The 16,700-nt window shown below is 49.0% G+C and overlaps 1 protein-coding gene across 1 annotated transcript; it reads right to left on the bottom strand.

Annotated features, from left to right (window-relative positions):
- Positions 1-7,077: 7,077 nt before the first annotated feature.
- On the bottom strand, positions 7,078-16,411 carry PRSS51 (serine protease 51). Its single transcript, XM_052645238.1, is given in 7 exon segments — positions 7,078-7,293; positions 8,464-8,648; positions 12,822-12,876; positions 12,878-13,114; positions 13,546-13,688; positions 15,157-15,416; positions 16,392-16,411. Coding segments are annotated over 7 exon segments (1,116 nt in total).
- Between the last annotated feature and the right edge of the window lie 289 nt (positions 16,412-16,700).

Genomic DNA, 16,700 nt, shown 5'->3' with positions numbered 1-16,700 from the left:
GATGGAGCTGATGTAATAATAATAGACATAAAGTGCACAATAAATGTGATGCACTTGAATCATCCCCAAACCATCCCCTCTCCCGGTCCATGGAAAAATCGTCTTCTATGAAACTTGGCCCCTGGTGCCAAAAAGTTGGAGACTGCTGGCATAAGTAGTTGAGGGACTTGACCTTGAGTTGCAAGAAAAGCTGGACTGGCTGTATTACAGACAAATGAGAAGTTTTGCAAAAATACTATTTTGTGGACTGGGGCTCAGACAATGCCTTCTGCCATGCAGCCAGGCCTGGTCCCCTACCCTCAGGGCCTAATTCTTCTAGGATTCCCCAGTTTTCCACGGTCACTGTCAGCCCAGTGCTTAGGAAAGGACTCTCCACAGGGCTACATGGACTTAGTAAAATGCTGTTCCTTTCTGCAGCAAAGGAACATTTGCTCTGCGGGGTAGAACCCACACAACAAGCTGTGCAGCATCCTAGGAGAACAGCTTCTTTCTACCTGCAAAGCGTCATATTTAACCACACAGGTATCTACCTCTTTGTATTTTCTTTTATGCCTGATGAATGTGAATAACAGGCATGTAGGGGCAAAATAATGTTAAAAATATAAATAATATAAAGTATAAAAATAAATAATATAAATATTAAAATAAATTAAATATAAAATTTAATATAATTAAATTATAATTATAAAATAAAATGATTAAATATATAGATATACAAATAAAATATAATTAAAATATATAAAATTAAATAATATAAAATATATAAATAATATAAAAAGATAGTAGGCATGTAGGGTCAAAAGGCTTCCCTGGTAGCTCATCTGGTAAAGAATCTTCCTGCAATGCAGGAGACCCTGGGTCGATTCCTGGGTCAGGAAGATTTCTGCTAGAGAAGGGATTGGCTACCCAGTATTCTTGGGCTTCCCTGGTGGCTCAGATGGTAAAGAATCTGCCTGCAATGCCAGAGACCTGGGTTTGATCCCTGGGTTGGGACGATGCCCTGGAGGAGGGCATGGCAACCCACTCCAGTATTCTCGCCTGGAGAATCCCCATGGACAGAGGAGCCTGACGAGCTACAGTCCATGGGGTCACAAAGAGTTGGACACCACTGAGGGACTAAGCACAGCTCACAGCACAGAGGCAAATATGGGTTTCTCTGGTGGCTTGGTGGTAAAGAATCCACCTGCCAATGCAGGAGATTTGGGTTTGATCCATGGATGAGGAAGATCCCCTGGAGGAGGAAATGGAAACCCAGTCCAGTGTTCTTGCCTGGGCAGTCCCAAGGACAGAGGAACCTGGCGGGCTACAGTCCATGGGGTAGACACACAAAGAGTCAGACACAACCGAGAGACTAAAGAGCAACACAGGGCAAATATTCTACTCCATTGCTTTGAAAAAAGTTCTATCTGCAACACTTACTGATTCTCGCTTTTGAAGCAATGGGCTGCGGTCAGAATCCACCACTCACTGAGGATCGACCCCCCACAGAGATGACTCCCGTTTTCAAGGATGCGAATCTGCCAGGGGAAATCTCTGATGTTTGCAGGCACCCCACCTATGATTCCCAAAATTTCAGACTTCTCAGAAGTGTTCATTCTTTGGCCACATTTCACTAAGAGCAGGAAGAAGGAAGAGGGAGGAGAGACCCAGGGCTTCACACAGTGGAATATAACAAACGGCAGAATTTGCATACTTGTGTAAGACGTTTTCATGCCACCATATGGTCTTTGCCCCTCGATCCTGGATCTGAGCAAGTCTGATGCCACATCTTTAGGAAAACCATGCAGAAATCTGAAGGTCCATCCTCTTATTTTAATTAACATAAAACATAACTTTTTATTCTGAGTCTTATATGTAAACATTGACACAAACTTTAGCTTCCTCATTCTGAATTTTTGTTTAAGAGGTGTGTGATTTTAAGTACCACAGTTTAAGTGTAGCCGTCAGTGGTCATGCAAATTGAAATGTGAATGTATTTACACAAAAAATCTTGTGCGAGGACAAAAGTTCTTCTATATTTTTGCATGCTCCACGGCTCAACTTTGTGGAAAATGAGAGTTGGGACTGGCTTGGAAAATAGGAGACACATGGTTGTGCATTTTAGGAGAGTCCCTTGGAGAATGAGATGGCAACTCACTCCAGTATTCTTGCCTGGAGTATTCCACGGACAGAGAAGGCTGGCAGGCTAGAGTCCATGGGGTCACAAAGAGTCAGACACGACTGAGTGACTAACACACACACATGCATGCTGGGATCCTAAGGGGCCTCTATAATCTACAGATAGAGAACTGAATGAAGCCGTGGGTCTGCCAGCACCACAGAGCAAAACTCCTGGTGGGGGAATTTGCAGATCTTCCCTTGCAAATCCCAGTGGAATGAAATTACTCCAGACTCTAGATGTTTTCCCAGGTGACTAATTGATCCAGATCCAGAGATGTGACCAAAAAGAGAGGGAGGTCTCATCTTAGGTTTTCACTTATTTTTTCTTTGCCTGCACCATCAGGATGTCTCAGAAAATCTTTTTTCCCTGAAAAGACCCTTTCAGTATATGTCACCCTGAGAGAAAGAGAAACATGCCTGGAGAGACCACTCAAGTCTTCCAGATTTTAGTGTGGAAACTTCTTACCTGGCAGGGAACCTGTGGAGAGGGAAAGAAGTAGGGTTTGAAGTCGGAAGGTCTGAGTCGGCCCCGCTGTTTGCTAGCTGTATATCTTAGAGCCACTGATTTAACCTCTCTGAGCCTCTGTCCCCTCATCTTCAATACAAAGATAAGTATTAACACAATCTGCTGCCTATTTTTTCGGGTCACATCAATTTAAAGGGACGACATTTGGTTTCATTCAAGTCTGGATCAGGGAGTCTGAGTTGAGCCCAAGACTCTTGGTTCAATCTGGTTATCTCTGCAGTGTTTCCTTGGGAAGATGTCCTTGCTGGTCATCTTCCCACATCAGTGGCCATTGCTTCTCATACTGTTTCCCTGAACCCACCTCCTCTTCCAAAACTCAAGGCTGAATCCTCAGACCACTTCATTCCCTATGTATTTTGGCTGAAATGCCAAATGCCGAGCCCTGCCCAAGTGCAAGTATCACCATTATACAGACTCAAAGCTCTCATGCTTACCCTCAGGCCTCTCCACTGAGCTCCCCCTCTTTAACAACTGCCCTATTCCATAGTTCATAAGAACATCTAAGAGGAGCCTCAAATTAAAGCAGCCCAAACTGAGCCGTCTACTTGCTTAACCTCACCTCTATGTCTTTCTCATGAGCCTGGCACAGTTCTATGGATGGTACCACACCCATCTATTTGCTTAGGCAAGAAGATCAGGCTGGAGTTATCCCTGAGTTATCTCTTTCTTTCACTCCCCAGCGACCAGTTCCATCAACATTACCAAACAATGTTGAAACCGAAGCCAGCCACTCCTCTGCATCCCTCTGGCTATAAACCCAGCCTGGCCTTTATCCTGTCCTGCTCACTAATGCCTCCCCCCACTTCCACTCTTGCACCCCCACAGTCTAGTCTCTGGAGCAGCCAGAATGTCTTTCTCTAGCACATCTCATTTTTCACTCTCCCAGTTAGACTCTCTGATGGCTTCCCATTGTCACCGGAATAAAATCCCAAAGTCCTCACTGTGCCTTTATGAGCCGATCTTTCTCCAGCACCCCCTCCCCATTCACTCTGCTCCAACTAAACCAGCCTGTCTGCCTCTAAAACACATTGGACTCATTCACAGCTCAGGACCTTTGCACTTGCTGTCATTTCTGCTTGGAAATAGGTTTCCTTCTCATAGGGTGGGTCTCCACCTAAGTCTTGTCGTCCCAGGAAGGCTTTCCATGACTTCCTCCTAGGACAGTCTCAGCACTCCCCTGCAGATCCCCCAACACATTAGCCTGTTTTACATGTTTCATACCATTTAACAGGAACCAGAATTAACATATTTATTCATTTCTAAGTTTGATACTTCCCTCCAGACACTGGATAATAAAACTCCTTAAGGGTAGGAATTGAATATGTCTTTCTCTGCTATAAAACATCTCTCTGGTGGACTTGCCTGCTTGCCCAGTGGTTAAGCCTCTTTGCTTCCACCACAGGGGGCATGGGTTTGATCCCTGGTCAAGGAACTAAGATCACACAACACACCCAAAACAAAGACAAAACCAAAAGACATCTTTCTCATAAAACAGCTCCCAAGTTGCTGTATAACACAGCGAGCTCAGCCTGGTGCTCTGTGACCACCTAGTGGGGTGAGATGGGGGTGGGAGGGAGGTTCAAGAGAGAGGGCACGTTGTACACTTAAGGCGGATTCAGTTTGTTGTATGGCAGAAACCAATACAACATTGTAAAGCAATTATCCTCCAATTGAAAAAAATAAACAGCTCCCAGCATGTAATAGAGGCTATCTGTCAACAACAACTTGAAAATATAACACGAGTCTCCCTAGTTTCTCCAGACCCAGGGAGATGAATCCAGAGTAGGTATTAAGACACTGCCTTCATTATAGCTTATATTATTTATGTTTTGCATTAGACCAATTAGGCTCCGCATGATCCTTCAGAATGTTTTCAAAGAGAAAACAGCAGAGAAATTTCTTTTCAAGGATCACACGGGGCCTTAAAGCTGCAGGACAGGGCTAGTTAGCATCTTCAGATGGACAGCTGGTTACCCTTCTCAGGGGGTATACTTACACTGGCCACTCACTCTGGAAAACTGGTACCTGACACAGACGTTACACACACCAGGCTTCTCCACAGTTAGAGGTATGTGGGGAGCAATGATCTGAAAGTCTGGTCCAGGGGCCCTGGCATCAGATTCACTCGAGGGGCAGTTCCACGGATCCCACCCAGAACTACAGAATCTGCATCCGAGAACCTGACCCTCTGCACAAGCTCCCAGGTGATACACATGGTGGCAAAGGACGAGAGCCCTGGAGAGGCGCAGACTACGAGCACCAGCAGAGACCTACGTTCCAGGCTGCTGTGTGGCCAGCGCAGCAGCAGGGCAGCTGGCAGCAGGAGCACGGCTCTTCCGTCCCTCCATCCTGCCATTGGCCCTGGCGTTGACTCAAGCCCATGGAGAGGCTTCAGGTAGGACTACTCATGTGCAGTGCAGAGGGACCCCTCAGGGCCTCGCTGTCTGTGCCTGCACTCTTACAGCCCAGCCTGCTGCCCAGGTCACAATAGGGCACTGGGTGGAGCCAGCACGGTCCAGACAAGACAGCCAGGAGGCATCCTGGACCGGAAGCTGATGAGCCCACGAGCCAGTCCTCAGGGATGCAGAGGGCAAGCAGAGTGGAAGGACTCCACACCAGCTGGTCTCCTGTAAATCGAGGCATCTCAGATTCACTGATGCAGCAGGAAAAGAGAGAGCTGAAGATTTTCTTCAGAAGGGACCCAAGACTGCTGATCCTAACACATCAGGTGTCACAGTGGAGCGAGCGCAGACTCAGAGCCCTACATTAGAATTCATCAACCCAACTCAAATCTTTTCTCTGCCAGGAGGGGGCCTGAAATGGGAGACACAGCCTCTTATCTCCGTTCTTTGGAAAACAGCATGAATTTGGGCTCAGCAGAGAGAAATATTTCGCTGCAGCCCTAAGTGTTTGCAAACTTCGGGGCCCTGGAGGGCACGTGTTCATATATGGTGGAACAGGGCATAAATAAAGGATTCCCAGCGTCACCTGGCTTACCTACATGGCTTCCATGGCTGGCCCTAAACTTCTGAACAGGAGAACACAGCATGTGCGCAATCGTCATTCAGATCCCCAAGAATTCCCAGTATCCCAGCACATGTATGCACGAATTCACATTTTTATCAAAACACCATTGCCGGAAGACACATGTCCACACATAAGACATGTGGGTGTGGTACGCGATGCTTATGGTGTCTTTATACATAATTACTGAAAACTGGCACCCTACATGGGTTTCCCTGGTGGCTTAGCGGTTAAGAACCCACATGTAAATGCAGGAGATGCTGGTTCGATCCCTGGGTCGAGAAGATCCCCTGGAGAAGGAAACGGCAACCCACTCCAGTATACTTGCCTGGAGAATCCCATGGACAGAGGAGCCTGGTGGGCAACAGTCCATACGGTCACAAAACAATCGGACACGACTGACTTAAAAACAGCACGCTACCTGTCTGTCAGTGGCCCATCCCGACAACAGCAATAGTCCTGAATAATGACAAGAACAGGCCACTGGCAACAGGAAACGCCAAGACCTTCCGCTGAGTTGAAGAGGCTGGCTGGCTACTACCTTCCATATGCTGCCCAGACAGGCAGAGAGAGCACGCCAACTGTCACCAGAGGCTGAGATCTGGGGCAGGGGGTGGGTTCCCAGGGGCACCGGAGAACTTTCTGGGGTGGTGGAAAGTGCTATGCCTTGATTGTGGTGGTGGTTACACAACCATACGGCAGTTGTCAGAATTCATGGAACCATATATCTTACAAAGGTAATTTCCTAAAGTATATCTCAAAGACCAGACTTAAAAAATGCTTTTGTGCATTTCAAAAAGCCCACTGTGAACCACAAAACAACTGCCTGCTTCCTTTCAAGTGTTTTCGTTGTGACCTCCAGGGCCGACCACATAGGAAGAGATTCCTTTTTCATTCTGGCTCAGTCAAACCGAGCTGCCCTAACGAAATGCCGTAGACTGCTGGTTTACACAACAGAAATTTATCTTCTCACAGTGCTGGAGGCTGGAAGTCCAAGATCCAGGTGGCAGCCGACCCAGTTCCTCCCGACCCACATGGCCTCCCTGTGGATTCAGGCAGTGAGTGAGACCCGCCCCCCACCCTGCCTTGTGACCTCATTTAGCCATAATTCTTTCCTGGCACGCATGCTAACCATGCTAACTCGCTTCAGTCATGACCGACTCTGCAACTGTATGCACTGTAGCCCACAGGCTCCCCTGTGTGTGGGATTCTCCAGGCACGAATACTGGAGTGGGCTGCCATGCCCTCCTCCAGAGGCCCTTCCGGACCCAGGGATCGAACGGGGTCTCTTATGTCTCCTGCATTAGCAGGTGACTTCTTTACCATTATCACCACTTGGGAAGCTCATTCTTTCCTTAGTGTCACCATCAAAAAACATAGCCATGCTGGGGGCTAGGGTTCCGACATGTGAACTCTGGGTCCAAAATAAATACCCAGGGACAGGACACTCCGTTGCCCCCGAGGTCACAGAACCCACTGGGGTTCTTGCCTAGGTACTGCTCGTGGTAATCCTCCATGTAGCAAGAGGTCTGTCCCTCCCGGATGCCCGTGGTGATCAGGCCGAGACCATGCTCCGACAGAACCTGTGGAGAGAAAGGCACCATCAGGACCAGATGCCAGGGATCCTGGGAAGGGGGAGGGGCGGGGTCGGGACAGGGGGCCGGGGTCGGACGGGAGGGGCAGACACGTGGCCACAGGCGGGGGTGGTGAACAGCGGTGGGTGCTTGGGGCCTGCCCCCGGCCACTTCCCCGCTGGGTTATCCTGAGCAAGCATCTCCCTCCCTGTCCCTCAAGGGTCTGGGGTTTCAAGTCTGGGGTTTAATTCGTTTGTTTTCTGATTCTGAAATTTACACTCTGCCCTCTACACTAGCTCCACCCCCAGGGTGTCGGGAGCCCTTGTGTGGGCCCTCTGGCTGCCCTGGGGAGGAGGGGTCCCTGAGGGCACTCACTGCGGCTGCAGTGGGAGGGGTGGCAGTGTGGCCCCTCTGCCCCCGCATGGGGTGGACAGAGCATGCCCCCTCGCTGGTTGGGGCTCTGGGCAGCAGGGGCCCCGCGGGAAGCCCTGGAGGGCAGGGGCCGCCTGGAGTCTGGGCTCTGCCCCTCCAGTCTGGAGCCTGGGGAGTGAAGTCAGGGCAGGTTGTGGCCTGCGGGCCTGGTCGGCTCCTTGCCGCCCTCTGTGACCCAGTTTAAGGCCTGGTGGCACCTGCTGCCAGGCAGAGGAACACAGTGAACACCAGTGGGGGAGGAGAGCCCAGCTATTTGGGGCAGGAGACGGATTAAGAAATAGACATTGTTCCCCGTGGATCTCCGCCTGTTTCCTCTCCCTTCTGGATTTCAGCTGTGCCCTAGTTCTTCCTTGGTACAGGCTGCTCGGGGTCTCTGAGCTCAAGGCCACAGAGACACGACCTGGGTTCACACATTCCATTTTAGACAGGGGTGCGAGGCAGGACCTGGGACTCTTGTCTCCTTAAGGGACCTGCTGTTACTGATAGCCTGTGGGCTCCTGGGGATGAATTCCTCACGTCTGCCAGGAAGGGCGGTGAGTCTAGTCTTTGAGTTCAGTGTGAATCCATGGTCTGACCATCTGCTGAACTCTGCTGTGACTTTCTGAATTTCCTTCCAGCCCGCTGAGGGGGAAGCAAGGGGACGGCTCCAAAACCTCAGGCCCGGGTATTTAGGAAGATGACCTTGAGCAGAGAAATTGAAGAAGGTCCCAGAAGGAAATTCCACTCAGAAAATTGAAGTGAGGCTACTTTCATGGCAGGGTGGAAGGCTGTGGGCATCATAAAGTATCCTGATGAAGGAGGGCATTTCAGAGACTGGCTGTAGCCGTCAGCCATGGGACAAGAACAGGAAGCCTTGCTGTTGAAATCCAGTGAGGAGGGCAGGTGTGGAGGGGAGATTCCGGCAGGAACCAGGTCAAAGAGGGACCCTGCCCCTGGGAGCAAGTGGCCCCAATGGAAAGGGATAGGGAGGAAGTCCCCCAATCTCCTCCTGCCTGCCTCCCGCCTCTGTGAGTGCCTCCCACTGCCAAGGGCGAGCCATGTGACATTCAGGGACACCGCCCCACCCCCACCCCCGCCCCCAGGTGACTAGTCTGGAGGCGTCAGCCTCCTGGGACTCAGGGAAGGACAGGCAGTGGATGAGTAGTGGTGAAATGGGGACAGATGGAAAATAACTGCAGTATCATCCTGGTGTTCCCTCCCAGAGAACAGAGCTGAAAGCTGTGAGCCGTCCTTCTTTCAGGGCGGATAAAGATAGCCAACTGCCCAGTAAGGCTTTTCATGGCTTTGTGTTGGTCTCAACCTATTGATAGCCATGCCGTCAGCTAGGAATATGGGTGGCACTCGTCCAGACCGTATTACTTGCAGCCAGCCCCCATGGACGTCTCCTCCAATGAGTGGCTGGATCAGCCTCTGTGGTTCTCATTAGGATGGCAGGATATGCTTCAGCAAAAACCATCAGAGAACTTAAAAAAAAATTATTTATTTGTGGCTGTGCTGGGTCTTCACTGCTGCGTGGGCTTTCCTCTAGCTGCAGCGAGCAGGGGCTGGTTGTGATGCAGGGGCTTCTCATGGTGATGCCTTCTCTCATTGTGAAGCACGAGCTACAGGCACACGGGCTTCAGCAGCTGTGGCACACGGGCTCACTCTTGTGGTTCCCGGGCTCTAGAGCACAGGCTCCATAGTTGTGGTGCATGGGCTTAGTAGCTCTGAGGCATGTGGGATCTTCCCAGACCAGGGATCGAACCCATATCTCCTGCATTGGAGGGCGGATTCTTCACCAGTGAGCCACCAGGGAACCCCAACAGGGAACTTTGAGGAGTAAGATTTTTTACTCCAAGTCCTGGAGTGTACACAGCACACCTGAGGGGTCACACAGCCAGGTTGCACGGAGAGAGAGAAAGCTATAACAGACCTGGGGATCTTGCTTTTATTAGCATTGAGGGTAGGGTGTCTAGGGTCTCGCAGATTCAGTCTTTATTGACTAACTTAGAGCATATGACCAGGAACTGGGGTGCAGGAAGGGGGAAGCAGGTCACTCAGGCAGTTGTGTAGGTTACCCAGGGCTTTCTGGAAACGGGACCTTCATAGATGGGGACCTTCACAAGCCTGATTCCTGATCTGGTTGTTTGGCTGATGGCTGAGCCATCCAGCTGACAATATGTGTATTCAGGATGGATGTCTTTTGAACTGAATGATTCAGCAACCAAAAACTTAAAATGTCAAGCACTTAACGCATGTATAATATACTGTGCTTAGGACTTTGCAGGTGTTAGCTCATTTAATCCTCATAGCAACCACTGGAGGGAATTGTTCTTCTACTTTCCACATTTAGTTTATCAGTGTGCCAGCTATTGTATCTTGATGCTCAGCTCCATCTCTGCCTTTCTAAACTCTCCTAAGAATTTTAGATGCTGAAAGCTGCTCACGTCACTCAGAGTCCCAACAGGCTTCAAATTTAGATCCTCAGGTGAGTTTTAGAAGGCAGGAGGCCAGGAGAAACACTGTTTTCCTTAGCAGCTGTACACAAGCATGAAGATTTCAGCAGAATACAGTTGAGAGGTTTTGGCTTTAAGTTTGGGTGTCCTTCCGCAAATTGTTACTTTAATGTGGAAGAGAATCATGAGATGATTAGCAGTGAGTTATTATCATCCCTGAGGTCTACTGAGCTTCACAAAGCAAGCAACTGTTTTTCTTGGTCTTTGCACTCCAGCCCTTTTAATGGTTCTGTAAGCATCCATCTCTATGTACTAAATCCCTTTCAGCTTGAGATATGTAGGTTATTTTCTGTTTTCCTGATAGAATCCTGACTGATAGAGTTATTTGGTATTGAAAGTGGTTTCAGGAACTACAACTGCAAAGATGGGAATCTAAGATTTCTTGTCAGGCTTAATTTGACTTGAAGGGAATAATGACCTCTTTGCTGGTGGAAAATGGAATTCTGGGAGACCAGGGTATGCAATGTCAAAACAGTTTCTCAAATTATTACCTGTCATCCTTAGAAGCCTGTTAGAGGAGAACAAGTGACGTTTGCAATAGCATTTTCTGGTGGAAGAGAGTACAAGAGCTACTATTACCAAATGCAGTGGAAAGTTTACAGGAAAAGCAACAACGATAATATTGGAGTTTTACATTTTCAACTCAAAGGCATTATCCAACAGCCAGAGAAGTTTCTACAACTGCCCTAAAGGAATCTCTTTATCTATTGCGTCAAAAATTAGACCCAGGGTTGGTCCTGCAGATGGCAGAATGACGACATAACTTGAATTCACAACTTCATTAGGTCCACACATAAAGAGTGATTAATTGGGGAAGAAGGTGACCAAGAAAATTACAGTGGAATGTTTGGACGGATTAAAATGAGTTAGTGTACTTTAAAACCTCAACTCCGGGAATTCCCTGGCTATCCAGTGGTAAAGACTCCTTGATGCCAATGCAGAGGGCACAGACTCAATCTCTGGTTGGGGAACTAAGATGCTGCCTGCTGGGTGGTGCAGCCAAAAAAGAATAAAATAAAATACCTCAAAAGCTCACTGAACTTCCATTCCTGTTAGAAGCAGCCCTTCTACCCCATTCTTGGGGGCTAGTCTCCTCTCCATGAAGACTCTGTGACGACTTCACTGAAATTACTTTCCCAGAAGATGCTGGGGACTTCCCAGGTGGCGCTGGTGGTAAAGATGCTCCTGCCAATGCAGGAGACTTGGGTTCGCCATCCCTGGGTCGGGAGGATCCCCTGGAGTAGCAAACGGCAACCCACTCCAGTATTCTTCCTGGAAAATTCCACGGGCAGAGGAGCCTGGCGGGCTACAGTCCCTGGGGCTGCAGAAAATTGGACACAACTGAGCAAGTGAGCACACATACATACACGATACTGGATTCTCCCCCCTGACCCACCCCTACGACCTCCTATGGCAGTCAGAGCCATAAGCAAAGTCATCCCAATATCCTTCATATGGGACCAGCTACATCTGACCCAGGAGAAGATATTATCCACAATAACAGACCTGCAACATTCTGCTGATGTATATTTGTAGACGCTTGAGGATTACGTGTGAGAAGAGAATCTAAAGGAGTTGTTAAGACGGTCAGTCATGTCTCATTCTTTTGTGACCCTGGGCTGTCCATCAGGCTCCTCTGTCCTTGGGATTTTCCAGACAAGAATCCTGGAATGGGTTGCCATTTCTTTACCCAGGGGATCTTCCTGCCCAGGAATCAAACCCATGTCTCTTGCATTAGCAGGTGGGTTCTTTACCACTGAGCCACCAGGAAAGCCCTTTAAAAGAATTAGGCAGAGGATAAAGTAATATATGATTGGACCAAATGTATCAGTCTGAGAGCACTTTAGAGAAAATCTGTATTCTAATGAGTAACCTGGTACAGTTAGAAGTAGCTCTGTTTGGTTAGTTGACAGACTAAAACCCTGGATAAGAGATGGCCTACATTAAATGGAATTCTTTGTAAAATATAAAAGAAGGAATACAAAATCTTGGGTAGGAATGTCAGGATGAATTTATTAAATGTGACCTGCTCGCTGATCCTCTAAGTCCATCCCTTAATTGAATCATGAGGACAAGGTGTTAAATTAGGCATTGAAAAGTACAACTCCATACAGAGGCTCAGCACCCTCAAGGTACCCTGTTGTGGCCATCATCCATAGGCTGAGGATGGTCAGACATGTAACCCATCTTGTGGAAGGTCAGTCATACTTGACTTCTTCCCTTTTGGAGCAGGCAGTAATTTTTCATCATAGAAACAGATGTTAGTCTGTATGTGGATGTGTCTTCCTTGCCCACAAAGCTTCTGCCACCTAACCACCCATAACTCACTAAATGACTAGTTATTCCTCACATGGTTTTCCACTTGGCACAACTTCTGATCAACTGGTTCTCATAGAACAGAAGGAAGGCAATGTGTTGGTGTCCGTGGGATTCACTGATCTTAACATCCCACCGCAAAGCAGCAGGAGCAATAGCCCCTGTGCGATTCGGGATCACAGAGTCCCTGTCTATCCTCCAGGGCCTGACAGAGAAACCCTGGAATGCTTCATAGGTGTAAGGGTGGGTGGGGAGAAAGGAGGAGAAGATAGCATGGATCTGAAGCTTAGTGACCTGATTTATCACCAGTAAACATGCTGGTAAGCTGTACTTGAGACCCCCAAGCCAAACCACAAGGGGTACCAGAGAACATGATGCAGGGAGCTGCTTCTCTGAGTTCCTGAGAAGGTGTAGGCTTTCCCCTCCTTTTCTGTCTCTTCCTGGATCCATGAAAGAAACTGAGCCACAGACACAAACATACCAGGCCTCCCCCTGAAGCCAGATCGTATGCCCCAACTGAACACACCCACTTGGAAGAGCCTCCGGCTTCCGTGGATAGTACAGACCATAGGTGCCCCACTGTCTCCCTGAGAATGAGAAAAGAAGGAAGGAACAGTCTAGAGCAATCAACAGCACCTCTGACCAGAGTGCAGAGTGAGAGGGTCCTAGTGGCATGGGTCAGGGAAGTGGTATCCAACCTTTTTGGCAGCAGGGGCCGGTTTTGCGGAAGACAGTTTTCCTGGACTCAGTTGGGGGGCAGTTTGGTGACGACTCAAGCACATTACGTTTATCATGCTGCCGCTGATCTGATAGGAGGCAGAGCTTGGGCAGTAATAAGAGTGATGGGGAGCAGCTGTAAATACAGAGGGGGCTTGGCTCACTCACCCACAGCTCACCTCCTGTCCATGGCCCAGAGGCTGGGGACCCCTGGGCTAGGGCTTCCCTCCTAGTCTCCCTCCTGGGAACCCAGAACGTGGTGGCACATGTGGAGGTTGGACCTGAGATGGGGGCTGAGTACCTGGCAGGTGCCTTTGGTGCCCAGTTCTTGCCAGGCGCAGAGCACGTTCCTGGAGAGCTGGTCTACCCTCTGGCTGCATTCTCTCCAGGTAATCTGCACCACTCTCAGCTTCTGCAGGTATATGTTGGAGTTGTCCTTTCGGTCTAGCAAAATGAGGAAGCTAGAGTGAGAATGAGCACTGCCCCACCACAGAGAGGGATGGGCCCACAAGCGATGAGGGTGGAGGCTCTGGCAAGTGTGTAGACACTCAGACCATCACAGACTTAGAGTGACCTAATGCAATGCCCACTCAGTCTCCTCTCCACCATCTCCCGTCTCTGCTTATTTCTCTCCTTCCCACTGAGAAGCTCACTCCCTCTGGAAGCAGCCTACCAAACCCTCACCCCAGCCTCTGCCAGGTGAATATGGAATGAGCTTTCTCAGTGACCTCACCATTTCTTCACAGCCAGGCTTTGCCTTGTGTGGAGGTTCATAACAGCCTAACTTCTGTACCCACCTCTGCCAGGCCAGTGGAGAAGCCAGGAGGATGGCACACCTAAAGGTGCCATCTCGAAGGAAAGAAACAACCCGGATCCAAGAGGATCCCACTTATCCCCTTCCCGCATCCCTGTCTGGTCAGCCTGGATGTGGCAGAGGACTGTGCTTGCTTGGGGAATCACTGTCTCAGAGTCATCTCAGGATGGTGGTCTAGTCAAAGTGTTGCCACCCCGTCGTGTCCAACTCTTTGCAACCGCATGGAGCCCACTAGGCTCCTCTGTGCATGGGATTCTCCAGGCAAGAATACTGGAGTGGGTTGCCATGCCCTCCTCCAGGGGATCTTCCCTACCCAGGGATCAAACCCACATCTCCTTTGACCCCTGCATTGGCAGGTGGATTCTTTACCATCTGAGCCACCAGGGAAGTCTACATGAGCTTCATCTGATGATAAACATTTGGGGAGATGTGATTGTAAAACAACCTAGGAGGGAAGAATCCAAACTTCCTTTCTACAGTGCTTCTGGGCTCCAAAAGAAATTACCATCACCCCCATGTATTTAGTTCATCTGTGTTCCCTTGGATGGACTTGATGCTGAAGCTGAAACTCCAGTACTTTGGCCACCTCATGCGAAGAGCTGACTCATTGGAAAAGACCCTGATGCTGGGAGGGATTGGGGGCAGGAGGAGAAGGGGACGACAGAGGATGAGATGGCTGGATGGCATCACCGACTCGATGGACATGAGTTTAAGTAAACTCCAGGAGTTGGTGATGGACAGGGAGGCCTGGCGTGTTGCGATTCATGGGGTCGCAAAGAGTCAGACATGACTGAGCAACTGAACTGAACTGAACTGATGTTCCAGGCTTCTATTGATGGTAAGGCCCTTACGTGTATAATCTCACTTAATTTAATCCACACAGCTTATTTGAAGGCTGCAGTATTGTCCTTCTACAGATGAAAAAATGTGGAAGAAAATAATCTGGGGGAGCCAGGTCAGAATCACAAAGCGAGAGTAGTGAGGCCAAAATTCAGACCTGAGTCTTCCAAAGCATCATGCAATCTAGCCCGGGGCTAGACGTTTAGGCATTATGCCTAAATGCGAGCTTTTTCTGGGTTCAGAAGGGAAAGCACGTACCATACGAAGGAGCCATCACCCACTCTGTCATCCAGCAGCGGTCCCACGTCTTCTCCTTCTTCTGCAGGCAGATGGGCATTTTGAAGTTATTGAATCGTACTGGTGTGGCAAGCAGCAACAGGGAGAGGTCGCTGTCCAGGTGAGGTGGTTCATAATCTTTGTGAATAATTATCTTCTGCACTTGCTTTCTCTCCAGGCGGGAGTCATCGAGTGTTCTGGTTCCCATGACCACAGTGATATTTTCCAAGGTCATTTCTAACCTAAAGAATGAATATAATAACTACGAACTACAATGTGATAACAGCCGCATCGCATTTCTCACTTACAGGCACATTTATAAACAGCTGGCCTTCCCTGGTGGCTCTGACGGTAAAGAATCTTCCTGCAATGCAGGAGACCTAGGTTCCATCCCTCCGAGTCAGGAAGATTCCCCTGGAGAAAGAAATGTCTATCCACTCCAGTATTCTTGCCTGGAGAATTCCATGGATGGAGGAGCCTGGTGGGCTACAGTCCATGGAGTTGCAAAGAGTTGAAGGCAACTGAGTGACTAACACTTTAACACTTTGTAGAGTTTACAGCTGAATACTGAGAAGTCCAAAGCACTGGGTGTACAGTGCCCGAAGAGTGTCTAGAGATCAGAGTGGCAGAAGTCAGGGGCCTAAACTCAGGCAAAACTCTGAGCTAGTGAACAGTCAGCTCAAGGAGACTTTCCCGTGAAAGACAGTGGGCTGCATCCACCCAAGACACTAGACTGTGAAATCCTTGACAACTGGGGACTTGACTGTCTTGTGGACCACCATATTGTCACCACTTAAAACAGCATGTGGTAGCCTGTATGTGTACAGTGAGTGAATACAGTGCGTGGTCTACACAGAGGGCAGGCAGGGGAGGGGAAGCTTTGTACTGATTTTCCAATACTGGGTGCATAGTCACGACGAGCAGCCAATGTTTGGATATGGCTAACTTGAGAGAGTAGGTATAGAGCAGATACCTTTCGGTACAAATCCGGTGGGAACACACTCGGGGTAGAGCCCATGGCTTCACAAATTTTGTGTAGTAACCCACTAAGCTACCCAGCCCAGGCAATACATTGAGGAAAGTAAGACTGATGTAAAGTAAGACAACGCCTCAGAAACTTACAAGATTTTGGGGAAGCAATGTGCAGCCGTCAGAACCCACCACCGATGGATGATTGAGCCTCCACAGAGGTGTTTCTGCGATATCTGGATACTCACTTGCCATGGGAACTCGCCATCCTGGACGTTCAACAGTTCGTGAGCCTGCAGCACAGTTGAGTTTGAAAATTTGGGTCTGTAGCCACAGTGAACTTCATCTGAAAGGGAAAAGAAAGAGCTTTTGGTCCAGGAGAAGCACTGAGAAATCCTTGTTGCACGTTCCCAGCGGAGACTGCTGTAACAGAACTGAGTGAAGTGGGCTGGTGCAGAGGGGACAGACCTCAGACAATTCCAGGCAAACACACCCCCTGTACTCTTTGTCCCCCACATTCAAGAGGAGCTGTGAGATCTGGGAAGGTCAGGGTGGTG

The sequence above is a fragment of the Budorcas taxicolor genome, chromosome 8 (assembly GCF_023091745.1).
Source record: "Budorcas taxicolor isolate Tak-1 chromosome 8, Takin1.1, whole genome shotgun sequence".
Taxonomy (NCBI): domain Eukaryota; kingdom Metazoa; phylum Chordata; class Mammalia; order Artiodactyla; family Bovidae; genus Budorcas; species Budorcas taxicolor.
The sequence above is the reverse complement of the archived record's forward strand: the minus strand, read 5'-3'. Positions and strand labels throughout refer to the sequence as shown.